At 40.6% G+C, this 19,466-nt stretch overlaps 1 protein-coding gene across 1 annotated transcript in view; it reads left to right on the top strand.

Moving 5' to 3' along the window:
• Positions 1-8,750: 8,750 nt before the first annotated feature.
• NRDE2 (NRDE-2, necessary for RNA interference, domain containing) overlaps positions 8,751-19,466 on the top strand; it is a 44,735-nt gene continuing 34,019 nt past the window's right edge. The window contains exon 1 of the mRNA XM_046647125.1: positions 8,751-8,875. Within this exon, the coding sequence (XP_046503081.1) occupies positions 8,812-8,875 (64 nt within the window). The 5' untranslated portion in view covers positions 8,751-8,811. The remainder of the gene's footprint in view (positions 8,876-19,466) is intronic.

Raw genomic sequence — 19,466 nt, 5'->3', positions numbered from 1 at the left:
ATTGACACATCTGAAATACTTGCAGACTTAGGGTCACCAGGCAGAGTGGGCTGAGCCAGCTGGAAGAAGCCGGGGCCCTGCATGGTTGTGTGTTTACCGCGGCCAGGCAGGCGGCTCGCTGGTGCTGAATCTGGACTCCCACGGAGGCCCATTTGCTGCTTTTGTCGCCTTGCCAACGGCTTCATCTCCCTCCCCACTGCTCTTCCAGCTCTTCTGTGACTGTGGGAGCAGTTCAGGAGGCCCCCTCTGACCTTTCCTTGCCTCCGCCTCACCTCCCGGTGAGTTTTCTGGCGGGGGCTATGTTCTACCTGGGGTGCCCCTCCTGGGAATGACACAGAGTTTCCAGGAGATTAAAAAAACCCCTGGGGGAATGTCATCTCTGTGTTATGTTCCCTCAGCCCTTAGAGACCAGGGCAGTGCTGGCAATCTGGTCAGTGCTTACTAAAAGAAACATTAAAAGAAATCAAACACACGGACATATTTAGGTCTTGGTGCAAAGCATTATAATCGCTTCCGGCAGTTCTAAAAGTTGGTAGGATGATATGACATGTCAGTACTTTCAAAATCTCAGCTGCCTCTTGCGAATATACTGGATCCTAGAGATTCTTGCTTTTGAGCTCTGAGGATGACGATGGTTCGCCATGACTTTCACAGTTACTCAAGGGCAGGAGACCAGGTTTTCCCGAGCTTTCTGATTCTGAAAGGTTCACTTCTGGAAGGTTATTTACAAGCCCACTGACACAGAGCCCAGGGCTGCTGGCTGGCATCACAGAGATGCTAATTTAGTCTTCTATCTTTATTACAGGATCCCATTTAAAAGAAAAACTACTCAGTACTGTCTATCTGATTGCTTAGGGTCTCATGCCGTGATGGATAAAGTTTTACAGTAATTGAAAAAGTAATGAATAAAACCCCAGGCAGGAAATAAATCACAAAGTTCATTAATTCAAAGCACCAAACATTAATTTGTAGAACACTATAGCACAGTGTAAAATAACATTACCTACAGTGTAAGAATGAGAGAAAGTGGGAATTAATTTTATTTTAATTTTTAATGCACTTTTGACTGCTCAGAAAAAAGATATTAAACATGAACATAATTTGATATACACACTGGCATTTATTAAACCACTGATTCATGAACAAATTAAGCACCATGTATGTTTTAAGTATTAAAGCTTCCACAGTGATAATTAACTTGAATGTCAAAGAGGAAACCATTATCAGCCTATTCTGCAGAATCCCCCATAGATGATGCAACCCATATGCTGGAGGATTGTGGAAAGTTGCCATCAGCTGCTTGATGATCTCAAGAGAGGTGGAAAGACATTATGCTGTCACTTGTTCTAATGAATCTGTTAGCCAGGCATTTGAGGATAGTGAAAAATCAGGAGATGAATTTTCATCCTTGATGCCACCTTTCAGTCTAACAGGGAAAGATCTGTTTCTCATCCTTAGGCCAATCAAGCTGCATTCTGGAAGCTCGTCTACGACATACGCATCACTAATGATGCAGATCGGAGAACTACACTGGGAGTGTCGCTTAGGCTGAATGACCGTCACCACTCTGTGACATTTCACTGCTGGGGTCATTGAATTTGAGGGACCTGACTTGAATTTTGATTCTTTGAAGACAAAAACTAACTCAAAAGAAGTAGCAAATCGGCATGATTTTTCACTAAAAGAGTTGTCACTCCAGGGATGGAATTAATTGATAAACCAATCAGGTGCTAAACCAACATATACCGCGGTGTTGGGTTTTTTCCTAGTTGCAAAAGTGGATGTAACCTCGGAATTCTATTTGGTTGGGGTTGAAATTGAGCATAGGATTCCAAGATGCTAAAAAAAGCATTTATTCTCTTTGACATTTGTTAGTGTATTTGTTTACTCGAACAGGGCATTTGGCTTAAATTATCTAGTTTGACAGGCTGCAATGATCAAATTAACAAAATGATTGCTAAGTATTCACTAAGCACATTCATAAATTCTATTGGTTATTTAATATTTATGTCCATAATTTTCCTGCAAATGAATCACTTCCACTCAAGATTGTAATTTGCCTCACATCAGTGGCCTCTTGGTTGGTGCACCCTGTAGAGCCACTTTGGCTCATAGTTTGCAATTATTTATGCAAAAAATTAGTAATCAGAAATTGAAATTTATTTAAATTATCCTGGAAGAAATAAATTTGGGTCTGAGCTATCCTCTCTTTTTTAAAAGATTTTATTTTTCCTTTTTGTCCCCAAAGTCCCCTGGTATATAGTTGTATATTTTAGTTGTGGGTCCTCCTAGTTGTGGCAGTGGGACACCGTGGCCTCAATGTGACCTGACAAGAGGTGCCATGTCCCGGCCCAGGATCTGAACCAGCGAAACCCTGGACTGCCTCAGTGGAGCACACGTACTTAATCACTTGGCCACGGGGCTGGCCCCTGAGCTATCCTTTTGAAAATAACTTTTTTCTCTTTTTATTATCAAGGTAAAAATATTCATTATATACTGTTCATAAAAATATAAAATTGAATGTGTATATTTTCCACAACTCCACTGACAGATGTTACCTTGTTTACTTTGGGGTGCATAAACTTTATTTTCCCAGTATACATAGATATTTTTCCCAGAAGTGTGATCACACTAAGCCTATTGTTTTAAAACCTTTCAAGAAACATGTCATATATCATGGTGTTAGCGCTGACACTGAAATTAAACTAAAGATTTCAAAGAACTCAGCAAAAAAAAGAAATAAGAAAAAAAAACACAGAAAAAACTCTATTTTTATATCTAATTCATGATAGTGGTTGCTTTTGGGGAAAGGGTGGAAAGGAAGTGGGTTTGGGTTTGGGGTAGGGTATACAGGGACTTCGATTTTATCTATAATATTTTATTTCTTTTATTTAAATCAGGGTTTTTCAGTTTCAGCCATACTGACATTTTGGGCCAGACAGTTCCTTGTTGTGGGTGTGGTCCTGAGCATTTTGGGGCGTTTAGCAGCATCCCTGGCCTCTATCCAATAGATGCTAGTAGCAGTCCCCAGTTGTGACAACCAAAAATATCTCCAGACATTGCCAAATGTCCCCTGGGGAGGAAAAATGTCCTTCCTCCTCTCCTTGAGAGCCACTGATTTATAAGAAAAACAAATAAGTACAAATAGAACAAATTAAGAAAAAAGAAGAAAATGTTAACGTGCTAAATTGGGGGTAGGAGTGAGCACATGATAAGTTTTTGTATTATTCTGTATCTTCTGTAAATTCTTCCCAAAGACTCAAAAGGAAAATGTATCTTTTTATTCTTTTTTAAAAGATCCAAATCTTTTAGCTTACTGATCATTGAAAGTGATGTTTCCAATAAATTCCTGTCTTTGACCCACCGCAGGCTGGACACACCCTTGCTTAACCAACCCCTGGGGATGCGCTCTTTGATCGGCCGCTTCACCTGCTTATTTTACAGAGATTTTCGGTAATTCATCTTCACTCTGGATGGCTGTATGTTGGCCCATTTTCTTGCTCCTGCCTGATTTCCGGCAATCTGTCACATACTCTCCTGAATATTCTTCCCTGTCTAATCCATTCTTCATACTGCCACAGAGGGATCTTTCTAAGACACAAATATTTAACATTCATTACTTAAAATCCTTCAAAAGAAGGTCCAAATTCCTTAGCATGGTGCAATCCTGCAATGTGAGTCTTATGCAAATCACCTGGAGTCAGCACAGACTTACAGGTGAACAGGACTGTCCCCCCAAGATTGTACTCACTCCAGACACGGGCTGTAAGTTCAGGGGTCCCCAGGCTACCTGCACTCATGACCAGCTGGCTACAAATTCAGGGATTTCCTCAACCGCCTAAGGTATGATAATCTGCTAGAACAACTCACAGAATTCTCAGGAAAGTGCTATGCTTAGGATTATAGTTTTATTATAAAGGGTATAAATCAGGACCAACCCAATGAAGAGACACACAGGGCCAGGTCCGGAAGCATCCTGAATGTAGAGCTTCTGTGCACTTACCCTGTGGAATCAAGATGCACCATCCTCCTGGCACATTGATGTGTTCACCAACCAGGAAGCTCACTGGAGCCTTTGTGTCTCGAATTTTATTGGAGTTTTATTACGTAGGCATGATTGATTGAATTATTGGCCACGTGATTAAACTCAGTCTCCAGCCCCCCTCCACGCCCTAGAGGTCGGCTGGCTCAAAGCCCCAACCCTCTAGTCACATGGTTGGTCTTTCCAGCATGGCTGGTCCACATCCTGAGTCATTGCATTAGCACAAACTCAGGTGTGGTCAGGGACCCACCATGAATAACAAAGAATCACTCAGGAAATGTCAAGGGTTTGGCATTTACCTCTGAGGAAGAACCAGAGGCAAGAACCAGATAAATTCTTGTACAACATAGAGCATCAGGGTTCTTCAGGACCTGACCCCAGCCACTCTTCCCAGGCTCACCCCAGCTTCTCTCACGTCACTGCAGCCACATGCAGCCACATAGTCCTGGTCGAGGGTCCTTGGGCACATCTTTCTGTTTTAGAATCTGGACTTCCACACATGCTATTTCCTCTCCCTACATTTGCTTTCTCCTTGATCTATCCAGTAAAATCCTCCTCATCTATTAAGACCGGGGTAAGCAGCTACCTCTGTGGAGCCCTCCCAGTCAGAGTGAATTCCCACCTCCCCGGTGGGGCTAGTATTCCTTGTTCATTAGGGATGATCTTTGCAGAATTGTTTGTTGCGATGTCAGTATGTGCTGTTGGCACGGAGTATAGTTACTTTGCTGAATAAATGTTTTGTGGAGCTGTGCCTTTATTGTTTGAAGTGATATTTGTCTTTTTAGAAAGTGTCCTCTTGCTCTCGTTGCCTTCTGTTTTTGCCGTCTTACTGCTCATGCTCCAGCACAGTGGTAGTTCATCATTACAAGCATCCTTCTTGGCTACTGGTGGATGAGCTACCATTTAAGATCCTGTAGCTGACAATCCTGTCCGGCCACTTTTGTCTTGGAGAACATGGATAACATCAGTGAGATGACACAAGTGAGGTTTGCTAAACATCTGGAAATAAGGAATGGTTATATATATTGTGATCCCATCCACTGGATGAAATATTATACACCTAATACATATTTATGAGATTTGTAATAAAAGAGAGAGATGCCTATGTAGAATATTAAGAGGAAAAGTAATCACATCTATGATGAAAAAAATATATGCATAAACTAAGACACTGGAAAAGCATAAAAGAAAGAAACAAAAGAAAAGCCTGCATAGAAATACTCCAAAAGAGTATCTGTCTTTGGCTAATGGAAGTATGGGTGACTATTCCCCATCTTCTTTATATTTTCCTGTATGTGAAACTTTTTCTATATCAAGCATGTATTGCATGCTTAAAATAGTAGGAGAGGATAGTTCCTCTCTGCATTCCCAAATAGGTGGGCAAAAGGTGAAAACCACTTTAATTTAGACACTTTCACCTGCAACTGGAAATTTACAGGTGAAAAAATTCACACTTTTGCTCTTTTTGGCAATGAGAGGAGGAGTGAAAAGCAAGGTGCAGATGGAAATAAAGGGGGAGGAGACAAACCAGCCACTCGTGGCCCACACTTAAAAGGCATATGACCACAGCGAGGAGAATTGCCAGGGAGACAAAAGTCAACAAGAAAAAGGAGTTTTTAAATGGAGACTGGGACCAAACCAGTTGTTAAAATGTCACTTTTCTAGTCAAAGAAAAGCAGCCTGAATAGTGGGGACTTAACTATTTGCTTATTAAAAAATTATTTAGGGGCCAGCCCCATGGGGTAGTGGTTAAATGTGGTGCACTCCACTTCAGTGGCCCGGGTTCATGGTTTGGATCCCAGGTGTGGACCTATACCACTCGTCAGCCATGATGTGGCAGTGAGCTGTATATAAAGTGGAGGAAGACTGGCACAGATGTTAGCTCAGGCTAATCTTCCTCAGCAAAAAAAAAAAAAAAAATTGAAAAAATAAGAGGTTTATGTTGTTTCATTGATATCTTTCATTATCAATATAACTTATAAAACATATATCACTTTCTGGAAGAGTTCTAATCACAGCAAAAGCTGAAAATTCTTTCAGGGCATTTTGGGAAGAAGTGCTAGTTTAAGAATAAGCTACCCAATAAAATTCATTTAACCTTTAAAACTCTCGTTAAAGTTACTTTTATCCAAGGCTCTTAGGAAATGACCACACAACCTTCCTTATAGGAGAGTAAATCCAAGTGTTTCCCCCTAAAGATTATTCTAAATGGAAACCTCACTATCAAGCATGATTGGTCACGTTCTTCTCTAATTTCTGTACCGCTTCTAAAAACCTAACATATTTCAGACAGATTCTTGAGTATGTGAATTGTGATTTGGCACAAATAGGCTATTTTAGCTATGATGGAAGAACTGCTGTGTGAGCTTGTGTCCACATACTAAGGCATTTCCAACCTAAGACATTTTTACCCTCTCCAAAAAAAAAAACAATGGAAAGCAAATCACACCAATGAAGCGGCTCAGACTCTTCTATTTCCTTGTTGATATCCGTGGTTTCCAAAGGCACATTTTCTTTCTTTACTTCATAGGGACTATCAGAAAATTCCTTAAGAGTGAATGAGTTGATAGACCTGTTTCTCCGGTTTGCCTGAGTTAGTGAGTGAAGATTCTTTCCTTCTTAAAATGAAAGGAGTTTGCTTTTACACGTTCTGGGTAAACTGGTTTAAAAGTATCATCCACTGACACTAAGTGGAACACCTCCAGGCTGTGGGGTTATGACCTTGAGTGTGGAAATAGTGTCATTTACTCATTCATTCACTCATTCATTCTCTATTATTTAGGACTCTTGGTTGCAAGTGACAGAAAGTCGACTTGAATCTGTTGAACTGAAATAAGGAATGTATTATAAGGATATTGGGCTGCTTCCCAGAACCCAACCATAAGGCTCCGGGGATAACTAGAACTAGCGTTCTAAAATCTCTGGAACCCTCCTGTCCAACTCACATCTGCTTTCATCTTTCTCTCTCCACAGGCACGTTTCCTCTGCTTCTCCACCAGCTCCTAAGCTAGTACATCTTGCACTTTAGACACACAAAGAGAGACCAGCTTCTCTCTCTCAGTTCTATTTCCAAAATTTCTGGAAAGGAACTTTGCTTGGCCTGGTTTGGGTCAGATCTGGGTGGAGCACCTACCAACTAAAGACTTGGCCCTGTTGGGTTACATACTTACTCTGATAAATCAGATAGGGCCAGGACAGCGAGGCCGCATCATACTAACACGATCACCTTGTAGATTTAGAAAGGAGGGTGCTAATTAAGCAAAACAAAAGGTGTACAAAAAATATGTAATATGTCCAGATTCCTTCTTACTACAGAAACATTACTATTATGGTTTTGATGCTCCTAAATCTTCCATATTAATTATTTTTCTGGAGTGGACAGATATAAAGCACTGGGGAAGACTGGCACCATCCAGGTGACCTGAGGTGATCTGCTAAGGCAGGCAGAAGCAGCCCCAATTAACTGAGCTAACTTAGAGCTAGAGATTTTGGTAGGAGTGAAAGTTGCAGACATGCAGGGGTTCACCACCCCTACTGTCATACTAACTCCCTTTTGGTAAGTACCGTGTGGATGCCTTCAAAGCTTGAAGCGTACTCATTTTGGACTCACATAACCCAATTCTCATACAGGTCTGCAGCTTTCACAAGAGTCCATCCATCTCTTGATTAGATTTGTATCTCTTTGGTTCCTAATGTATTTCCTATCTAACTCTAAAGATCTTTGAACTCCCTGGGACCCAAAGAAATATATTTTCACCTGCAAATACTTCAATATGTATCTCTAATATATAAGAACTTCAAAAAGTAACCTCGGTGCCATTAGTACATTAGTACAGCTAACAGAATTAACAAGAATTACCTGGTACCATCTAATACTGTCCACCTCTTATTCCTCCGTGTCTCAAAAAGGTCTTTTTTTGTCCAGTCAGAATCATAATGAGGCTATATTTGGTTGATATATCTCTAAAATCTTTTAATCTATTGCAATCTCCCACCCCGTTAAAGACATTGATTTGTTGAAGAAACCAGATTGTTTTCTATAATTTCCCACATTCTGGATTAGGCTGATTGCTTTCAAATGGTATGAACCCTTTACAATTTTCCTTTATTCCTATATTTCTGGTGGCAGATTCAGGTTCAACTCTTCTTTTTTAGCCAAGAATACTTAAATAGGCGGGTAAATATATTTTCGAACCAGCAAAGAACTTTGTGCTTGATAGCACCTTGAATTCTTTTGTATCCTGAGATATTTAAAGTGGTAAACTCACTAAAATTTGGATATCTTACATGGCTTTGAGGGGCACTTGTAGTCACAACTCACATTATAGCTAACTGTTATTAAGGGATTTCCACGAGCCAGGCCCATGCTAAACACTTTCCCTAAATATTTAATTTTCTAAACATATTGTAGAGGAAAGTAAAGCTTACAGAGTTTGATTAATTTGACCCAGTTAGGAAGTAATGGTATGAGTTCAGGAGTCGAATTGGAATCCCAATTTCCTACTAGTCTCCGCTCTGAACAATTCCATCTCCGAGTCGTTACTTCCCGGTTCTCACAGAAGCCCGCCAATACTTATTACTGGGAAGCGATCCCGCCCCGCCCCTCTACGTCCCGCCCCGCCCCGCCCCGCCGGGTTTCGAGCGAAGCCCAAGCGAGCGCCGGGAAAACCACACTTCCCAGAGTGCACCGCGACCGCGAAGGCCTCACTACCGGCGCCCGCTCACCGGCGCCATTTCTGTGGAGGGGAACGGCGGTGCGGCCTGTGATCATGGCGCTGTTCCCGGCCTTTGCGGGCGTTAGTGAAGCTCCCGCTAGCGGAAGTTCTAGGAAAGGTGAGCACACAGACGGGATAAAAAAGGCACTTGGCGGGCTTAAGACGTAGTTTCTCGGGCGCTGGTCTGGGCCCTTTTCTTGGATTTGTTTATCCATTTGTATCCCAGAGTTCTCCGCGGCGCCGCAAAGCCTTCTGGGAAGGGCTCCTTTCCTCCTCCGGGCTTCTGGGCTAGAGTTGTAGAGTCGTGAATGGGAGAAAGACAGACCAAGGACAGGCCCTGGAGCTGGGACTTCCATATGGTCATGTTGTTGGACCCCATTCTTCCTCTGAGCCTTAGTTACTTCACCTATAAAATGGGAATAATGGTACTCCACATCTCGAGGAGACTCCTGATGCAAATGCGGGGTGTTGTTCCGTCTTTCCTCCTTTCCTGTTTTACTTATTTCTGAAATGCTTATTGGGTTCATACCTTTTGGCGGACCTAGAGCTAGGGGATTATGATCCAAAGCTTAATCAAACACAGTTTCTCTCCAGATGGCCACAGCTGCTGGGAATTAGAACTAATATATATCTCTTGAGGGCCTACTGTGTGCCAGATGATGGCATTACATGTTTTATTTAAGCCTTAGACATTCTCAGGAGATCTGCCTTGTTAAAAGTGGAGGGACATAGTGAATTGTAATTTAGTCTTAAGTCGTGCCCTATGTGACAGAGTCCAGTTGTGTCTGACATCTGTGTTATATCCTGTCATAGCCCCTACACCTCTTTTTGGGTAACATTTCTCATAATTGTGAGTAATTTCTTGTATAATTAGTGTAATTTTGGTCATCCTGTATTGGACTGTATCCTCCATGTGGTCAGGGACAGTGTCTGGCTATTCATTGCTGCATAGGTAGCCCCTAGCAAGGCCTAAAATATAGTAGGTGTTCAGTAAATAACTTGCTGAAGGTACAGACCAATAGTAGGTACTTAACAGAAGAAATAGCAGGGTTAGAGATAAGGTAGGGTGTTAGAGCTGTCATAGGTAAACTACAGAAGTAATGACTTGTGATGGGAGGTTCAAAGAAAGCTTTATGTAGGAGCTAACTTTTGGGATGGATCTTCAAGAGGGTAGGATTTGGACAAATAGAGAAAGTGGAAGGGCATTCCAGGGCCTTCAAAGGCTTGCAGGAAGGAAAGCGTGAGACCTGTGCAGAGAACTGCGTATAGTCCAGTTTGTCTGGAAATACTGTGGCATAAAGAGGAGCCTTGGGAAGCATGGTTGGGACTGGCGGTGAGGGAGGGTAGTGACTTGAATAACAGCCCAAGGGTTTATCTTTTTATTTTTAGAGGACGAAATAGGGAAGTGTTGCTTTTGTCATTTATCTTAACCAGTATTTGTGGGACATCTGGGTATCTACCATCAGGATAATATTTATAAAAGAGCTTTTATAAAGTACTGTATTTTTAAAAATTTAAACAGCATTATCACTCAGTGAAAGTATAATTCTTTAATATCATCTAGTTTCCAGTCAGTGTTCAAATTTCCCAAATTGTCTCAAAAATGTCTTTTCTGTTTAGTTTATTCAAGTTAGGATCCAAAAAAGATCGAACGTTGCATTTCATGGATATGTCTCTTAGGTCTCTTTTTACTATAAAACAGTTTCTCCTTCCCCTCCATTTTCCCTTGGGATTTGTTTGTTGAAGAAACTGGGTCATTTATCCTGTCAACATTTCCCGCTGAATCCTTATGGTGGTGTTTAACGTGTTTCTCTATCCCAGTATTTCCTGTAAACTGGTAATTAGATCTAAAGAGTTAATTAGATTCAGGTATAACCTTTTAAGTTGTGAATACCTCATTGGGTGTGCTCTGCATTTGCTATTGAATGAAATCAGGAGGATGTACTGTGTAGTTTTCTCTCTTTTAGTGATGTTAAGATTGATCAGTGGATTCATGGACAGCCTGATTGACCCATTATGAAGCTACCCATCAACCTTTCACCTAATGATTTTTGCAGCTCTTTTTGATTATTGCTTAGATCTAGTATTTCATTGAGGTTACAATATGGATATTTTCTAACTTTAGCATTGCTCCTGTATTTATTAGCATCAATTATTCTGTAAAGAACTTTTTCTTTTCTTTCTTTTTTTTTGCTGAAGAAGATTCACCCTGAGCTAACAACATCTAGTGCCAATCTTCCCCTTTTTGCTTGAGGAAGATTTGCCCTAATGTCTGTGCCAGTCTTCCTGTATTTTGTATGTGGGTTGCCACCGCAGCATGGCTGCTGCCGAGTGATGTAGGTCTGTGCCCAGGAACCGAACCCAGGCTGCTGAAACAGAGTGTGCTGAACTTAACCACTAGGCCTTGGGGCCGGCCCCTAAAGAACTTTTTCTTAACGCTGTTGGGACACCCTCAAATACAGTTCAGGTAGGAAAGACAAGATGAATGCTTGATTTGTTCCCTTTGTCACTTTTCAGAATAATGAGTTGGGGTCCCAGCAACTTTTAGAGGTGACCAATGAGGTGTTTCTTTTTTTTCATTTTGATTTTTACTCATGAATTTTTACCATATTTATATTTCAGTCCATTGCAGATATTATTTTTCTAATGCTCAAAATGTCCCATCTTTGGCTAATGGGGGCTTAATCAAGTTGGTGCTTGTGTCTTTTTGACATGACCCAATTATCTTTTTACTTTTTAAAAGATTGGCGCCTGAGCTACCATCTGTTGCCAATCTTTTTTTTTCTTCCTTTTTCTCCCCGAAGGCCCCCAGTACGTAGTTGTATATCCTAGTTGTGTGTGCCTTTGGTTGTGCTGTATGGGACGCTGCCTCAGCATGGTCTGATGAGTGGTCCCATGTCCGTGCCCAGGATCTGAACCAGTGAAACCCTCGGCCGCAGAAGCAGAGTGCGTGAACTTAACCACTCAGCCATGGGGCCAGCCCCTGACCCAGTTATCTTTAATTGCTTCCTTACTTTCTGGCCTAAAAGATGCCAGAGTTCATCGCTTACATATGTTACGGCCTGGAATTGGCCATTTCTCCAAGGAAGCCTGGTTTCTTTTAGTGGAAAATGGTATGGGTATGTTAAAACCACAGATTGGATGTCAGGAGTACTCATTGCACTGGGTTGTCATTATTTCTAGACGTTTTCAGTGGTTAGAACGGGGAAGAGAAAAATATGTCATTAATTCATATTGATATTTCCAGTCCAAATTTAAGATTGTGAGATTTTTACTTAATTTCTTTGATTTAATATTTATAGTTCTTTCCTCTTATGCTGAAAATCTTAGTTCCTAGTGCCATTAGTACAATTATGTACATGTTCAAAATAACAATACTCATATGACTAATACTAAATAGTTCAGTATTTCTTTATGGTTCTATTTGTCCTTAGGACATATGCCTTGACGGATGTGTGGTCAAATTACCGTGTTTTAAAATCACTTGAAATAATTCTCTCTGTGGTTTTGTCACCAATTTGATATACAGTTAGGTATATTTTCAATTTTTAAGGATTGCTTTTTTCCTCTTTTTGATTTGATCTTGCTTTATAATGTTGTGAGATGTTTACATGGTTCTAAAGTTGAAAATATAGACCAGGTATAGTGAGAGAAAAAAACGCTTCCATCTCTGTTCCTCCAACCTCTTAAGTTTCTTCCCCTGTAGGTTAGAATTTTCATAAGTCACTGATAGCATTTTTTCCCCTGTTAATATGAGCCAACCACATTTCTCTTCTCTTTCTCAAATGGGTCCTATTTTGCATTTTACCTTAAATCCCAGAGATCACTTTACAGCAGAGTGTAGAGATCTTCGTCTTTTTTTTGACTGGTACACAGAACTCCATCATGTGGGTATCACATGCTTTATTCAACCAGTCCCTATTAAGGACATTTGGACTGTTTCCGGTCTTTTGCTGTTGTAAATAGAAGCACTGCACTTTTTGCCTTATGCTATAAAATGTTATAAAAATGTAAGATAGTGTTAGTAGTAGTGGGTGCAGTTTCAATAAAAAAAAAAAAAAGACAAAAAGAAACCACTCCTGGACAGGAAAGACAGGAAATACCAAAGCAAAGGAGAGGCTCTGCTCTCCACTCTCTAGGTGCTGTTCAGAGTTAGGCCAGGATTTAAGTGGGCATCACATTCAGTGAATGGTCTAGGGGGGCTAGATTCAGCCACATTCATTCTTTAAACAAACAGGTATACAGTGCCTCCTTTGTGTCAGGAGCAGCAGAGAGCTCCGGTGTCTTATCCCTCCAATTCTCAGGCTTTTCTTCCTACACCATCAGATTGTTTGTTGGGATTGTATACTCTAAAACAGCATTGCATGGAAGTTGAATATTTAGACAGAGTTCGGATGGAAGATGGCATATCAGTTTATTTAATCCTCTTAACATGTGAGGCAGGTATATTATCCATATTTGGGGAAGAAACTAAACTCGGTCTTTTTCTCCCCAAATCTCCTCTTCTTCCTGTGTCCACATAGCAGAAAATGGCACCACCATTCCCCCAAGCCAAAACTTAGACACATACCTCGACTTCCGCTTTTCCCCCATTCAGTTCTCTGTCCAGTCCTTCCAAATAACTCTTAAATTCATTAGTTTCTGTCTGTTCTCACTGCTGCTCCCTAGCTTTTGCCACCGTCATCCCTGGATTATTACAACAGCTTCCTATATAGTCTCTGTCTTCAGTCCTACCTCCACCCCGTGAACCACTCTCCACACTGTACCGAGAATTTTAAAATTATTTATTTAAAAGTCCTGTGTGCCATTCACTGGTCTAAATGCTTTACAGACGTTAAGTCATTGACTTCTCATAGCAACCCTATGAAGTTGGTACTATTATCTGCATTTTTTAAGGAGGAGGAAACGGAGGCTCAGAGCCAATAAGTAACTTGCCTACGGTCACACGTCTAATGAGTCACAGAGCCAGGATTTGAGGAAATCTAGCTTCGAAACGCGTGCTCTTAAACTCTGCTCTTCACTGCTTGTCTTTCAGACACTGGAGCTAATTTTGTCACCCTTGCTTAAAGCTTCCAAGAGTCTGCCCATGGCTCTTAGTTATAAACCCAAACTCTAACGTGTTGTTTAAGGCCCCCAAACCTCTCCGGCTTCATTTTGCCCCCACCTCCCCCACTCCCAGTGGTCCAGCCATAACAGCATCTGCTGCTTTGTTTCCCAGAGAGTCTTGTCTCACTTGCAGGCCCATTTCCTCTGCCTGGATGTTTCCAAGCAGCGTATTTGCTTAACTCCTTCTCATCATTTGGGTCTTAACTGAGATGTCCTCCCAGGCAGCTTTCTCTGATCCATACCTAGTTTGGATTAGGGAACCTACTTGCGTGCTCTCATTATTCCCTGCATATTTTCTCTGTCTTGGCATTTGTCTCATTGCATGTGAATGAGTGCCGGTTGTTCAGCTCCCTGAGGGTTGTGTTGGGTTTGTCTTGTTTGCTGTGTATTCCTGGTACCTTGAACAGTACCTGGCTCTTGGTAAAAAAGTGCTGCATGAAGGAAGGAGACTCAGAGAGATTAAGTATTTTGTTCAAAGTTGCACAACTAATACACGATAAAGCCAGTATTTGAACATAAGTCCTTCTGACTCCAAAACTTGTGTTATAAACCACACTATGATGTTGGAATGTTGGGGTTTTGGTTGTTTAAACATTACCTTTGGGATCCCTGGGTCTCTCAAATTGTAGGTTAGCTCTCTGGAAGGGCTGACTTTGCTTAGGTTCCCCGTAATCACCATCTTAAATGCAGTTCTTAGCCGTGTTCACCCCGGTGCCTTCTGTACGAATGTTTGTGCTCTCAGATTCTTTGTCAGAAAGTAAGGGTTTCCATCAAAATGAAGAGTTTGGCTCTTTTTAAAGGAACAGCTCCCTTCCCTAACGTATATATGCTAATTTATTTATACAATCAGCCCTAGAAATGTCTTTTGAATTATCATCACCGGAGAGATGGTGCTCACCTCTTAGCTCACTTAAACAAATTAGTAATCAGTGCTATTTTGTTAAAGTAGAATGGGGAGAGGGTATAGAACTTGGATATTTTATCTAATTGTGAGTTGAAATTTGTTTTTAAAGTTTGTCTATTCATGGCGATTCGTTCCTCCCTCTGCCCATAGTGGCATTGAATTAAAGTATTTTCACTAGTGATGGAGAAATAGAGTTATATGATAAACTTATTGCAAAAAGCATTTCAGCGTAAAGTGTTGAGTGATTCATTGTATTATTTTCTGTAAGGTTACACATGCTGTGCTTCTTCCAGATACCTGCCTGGGTTTTGTTACGGAGAAGTTCTAAAGCGGTTATTCTGCCTGATAGTTGCCCCATTCTTCCTTTCTTAGATGTGCGCATCCATATAAAAAAGTGCTAATTTCCAGGCAAGTTCCAACCTGTGATTTATTTACTAACCTGAAGGAACAAAAGGTTTGTCAGCCAGTCAGCTTCTCTATCTTAAACCCTAGACATGTGGTATCCTGCTAGTCTTCTCTGTAATATGTTACACTTAGCATATTACTCTGTAATATGTCCTGCTTAGTATTGACACAGTGATCTAATTACATATTTGATTTCTATCAAGGGCACTTGTAAATTATGTGAGGATGTAAGTAAATAGAGAAAAGGACTTTGCAATCTGATTAATAAAGCATCTTTTAATCTCAGATAACTTTCTCTAGGATTCTCTGTAACTAAAATGTAATTGAATAATCCAAATGTATTATGTGAACAGTTGAGGTTATGATTATATCTAAGCACTATGTGAGCAGAGGCCTGGCCTGTCGTGTTCACCACTGTACCCCAAAAACCTAGAACTGTGCCTGGACACACAGTAGGTATTCAGTACTTCATTCTTTAATGATTAAATCCACATTTACAGTGAAGACTGGAGGAATTATGATAGTTGTACTTTTTGTACCTAGGTAATGGCATGCTTTTGACGATCTCAAATTGCTTCAGTTTTTTGGGTAAATTAGGTGCTGGGGATACAAGGATGCAAAGATAGGGTTCAGATCCTCATTCATATTATTCATTCAACAGATATTTATGTAGTCCAGTTGCTTTGTGCCAAGGCACAGTGCTAGGAGTTGGGAGTACCTGAGTGAGTGGTCATGGCCTCTGCCCTCACGTTGCCTTTAGTTTGGGAAGAAAGGAGTGGGAAGTGGGGAGGTGAGCTGGAAACTTGAATGTAAGAGTTGTAAACCAGTTGGTGTATTTGTTTAGCTGGCAAAATAGATATATATTTTTTCTTTTGTCACTCCCTATAGTGTCACAGTAATCATTAGTAATCTGGTCCCTATAAGGATTTGAGTTGTTGACCTTTTTGGAATATAGTGGGAAGACTGACATGCAGATAATGAGATCACAATATGAAAATTGCCATGATAGCCCCAAGTGCCAACCAATTGCAAGGAGACTTTAGGAGAACCAACTCCTTAGTTGAGGAAGTGAAGAATAGCATTGTGGTGTGGTGGGGAGAGCCGGATGGAGCTTGCCGATCCAGGTGCAGATGTGTGCCCTGCACCACATGACTTAACTTCTTTAGGCTTCCAGCTGTTGATCTGTCAGTGGGGGAGTGGTGTCCAGGCTCTGCTCCAGGGAGCCTTCTCAGACCCACCCCCTCCCTCTGAACCCCCGACAAGAGCATCTCTGCTCTTTCTGTTCTGCACATCAGACTGCTTTGAAAGATTTTGTTTGAGCAGTGTGCTCTTTGGCTAAAAAAAGTTTTAAAATCTCGGGACTAGAGGATCTCCAAAATTTCTCCAGGCTAACATTCAATGATGATTACTTCTAATATTACATGCATGTTCACTGCTGACATGCTATGAAAAAGAACCAGGAAGTAGAAGAAGCAGTGGCAACTTCTTGTCAGATGAAAATACCTTTTGCCCTGACAAACGGTCACTTGATTGAGATGAAGGTCACACAGAGGTCAATGATGACTTGAGTTCAAACCCCAAGAGTTTTAGTTCTTTATAAACTATTTATTTTCACAATGGTCCCATATGGCAAAGCCTTAATTGCATCCTTAAGAAGCCTTTCTTGCACCTTCTGAAGACTTTGGGAGAGTCACACCCTTTATGTTATTTTGACATCTGTGTTTCTTTACATTTCCTCCAAGCTGTCATCACTACCTGGAATATTTATGTAAAAATGTACTAGAATTGTTTGAGAGCATCTCTCCTTGCGTATTGTTGTTCCATATTTTCCACTTTTCTTTTGTTCACAACAGAATTGTATTATTGTGGAAGTAATTGTGATCTCAGTGAGCAACGGGAACTATTTTCGCATCCCTCTTGCCAGGAATTAGGCCCAAGGGAAGGGAACCAGCCTCAGAAGGAAAAAGGAGACAGTAGAAGAAAGATTGCGTGAACAGTTGTTAGCACTTACTGGATATGACCTTACAAATTACTTAGTCCCTTTGAGCCTTAGTTTCCTCTTCTGTACACTGGAGATCATTACACCTCCCGTGGAGGGCTGTGGTGAGGATTAGAAGATGTGAGGATGTAGACTGCTTAGCTTGGTGCTTGGCCTGTGTTAGGCACTTAATAAGTTAGAATCCCCCTCTCTCCCTTTTTCCTGTGCTTTTTAATGTACCTTTCCTCCTTAGGAATTTTCCTTCCTCCCTTCCCTCTTCTCCGCAAGTATTTATCAAACTCCTGCTGATGTGTGCCAGGCGTTGCTCTCAGTGCTGGGGATACAGCAGTGAATAAACAAAGTCCCTGGCATCATGGAGCATGCATTCGCATATCTCCTCACTAAGATGCAGTTATCATCAGGGACTAGAATACAGAATGTATAAAGAACTGTTGCAACTCAATAATAAAAAGACAACCCAATTTAAAAATGGGCAAAGGATTTGGATAGTTATTTCTATTCAAATATGAATGGCCAATAAACACATCAAAAGATGTTCAACATCATTAGTCACCAGGGAAATGGAAATCAGAACCACAATGAGAAAACACATTACACCCACCAGGATGACTATAATCGAAAGACAGTAAAGAGTTGGCAAGCTTGCAGAGAAATTGGAATTCTCATACATTGTTAATGGGAATGTAAAATGGTGCAGCCAATTTGGAAAACAGTCTGGCAGTTCCTCAGAATGCTCGATGAGTTACCATATGACCCAGCAATTCTGCTTCTAGATATCTACCAAAGAGAAATGAACACATACGTCCATGTAAAAACTTGCACACCAGTGTTCACAGCGTTCTTCACAATAGCCCCAAATGCAAACAACCCAAGCATTGATCAACTGATGAATGGGTGAAACATGATATATCCATAAAATGGATTATTCTGCAGCAATAACAAGGCATGGAGTACTGGCACATGCTACAGCCTGGGTGAACCGTGAAAACATGCCAGGTGAAAGAAGCCAGTTGAAAAAGATCATGTATTGTATGATCTCTTTTATATTAAATGTCCAAAATAAGCAGATCTGCAGAGACGGAAGGTAGATGAGTGGTTGCCTAGGGCTGGGAGTAGGAGAGCAAAAGGGGGTGATGGAGAGTGACTGCAGATAGGCATGGACTTTCTTTGTGCAGTGATGAAAATGTTCGGAAATTATTTTGTGGTGGTACTTACACAATTCTAAATATACTAAAAACCATTGAATTGTACACTTTAAATGGGTGAACCTTATGGTATGTAAATTATAGGCATACCTCATTTTATTGCACTTTGCAGATATTGTGTTTTTTGCAAGACTCCATCAGCAAAAGATTAAAACTTGCTTGAAGGTAAGATGGTGGTTAGCATTTTTTGGCGATAAAATACTTTTAAATAAGGTATGTATATTGTTTTTTGAGACATAATGCTTTTGCACACTTAACAGACTACAATATAGTGTAAACGTAACTTTTATATGCACTGGGAAACCAAACAATTCGTGTCACTTCCTTTATTGCGATAATTGGCTGTATGGCGGTGGTCTAGAAGTGAACCTGCCATATCTCCTGAGATATATCTGTATACCCCAGTACAGCGGTTGAAAAGTGCAGTTACCCTTCTCTCTTACAGCTTCAGCCATTCCATGGGTTCTTTCTCCTCAGAATATGAATCTACTCCTGCCTCCCATCCTAAAACAAAACAGGACAAAATACAAACCCTTCCTTGGGCCCCCTTGCTGCTACTATCCCATATTTTTTTTTCTTTCCTTCACAGCTAAGACTCCTAAAAGTGAGAAAATGAATAATTCAGAAATAGTTCATTGCATAAGTTAGAAATTCATGGATAAGCAGAAAGAAGAAAAATTTTGAACATTTAATCTCACCACCCAGCGACGATCATTGTTAACATCTTATATAATTTTAGCATTAATTAGAAAAGTTAACACCTTGTGTTTTTATTTTCAAAAAGGAGTACTGTTACAAGGAAAGGTTTGTGTTAAAGTAAAGGTTCATATTAAGATAAATTCTACTAAGACAAAACGTTGGAATAAATTTTTTTAAAGAAAAATATCTTAATCTTCTGTAATATTAAGCATGGTAGGTTTTAATGCCTGATTTGATTTTTTAACTTTTTGGAATCGTCTAAATCAAATTTGAGGTCATTAAAACCTGATGCTTTGGAAGCGTTCATGCTCATTAGAGTGTGGATGGAGTCATAAAGCCTTGTTGCCATTTAGGCCACACTTGTTACATGGCTTCTGCTTAAGCCGCAGCC

This window comes from Equus quagga, chromosome 20, assembly GCF_021613505.1.
Source record: "Equus quagga isolate Etosha38 chromosome 20, UCLA_HA_Equagga_1.0, whole genome shotgun sequence".
In the NCBI taxonomy this organism is placed as follows: Eukaryota; Metazoa; Chordata; class Mammalia; order Perissodactyla; family Equidae; genus Equus; species Equus quagga.
Note: the sequence above shows the minus strand (reverse complement) of the source record. Positions and strands in the feature narration are given on the sequence as shown.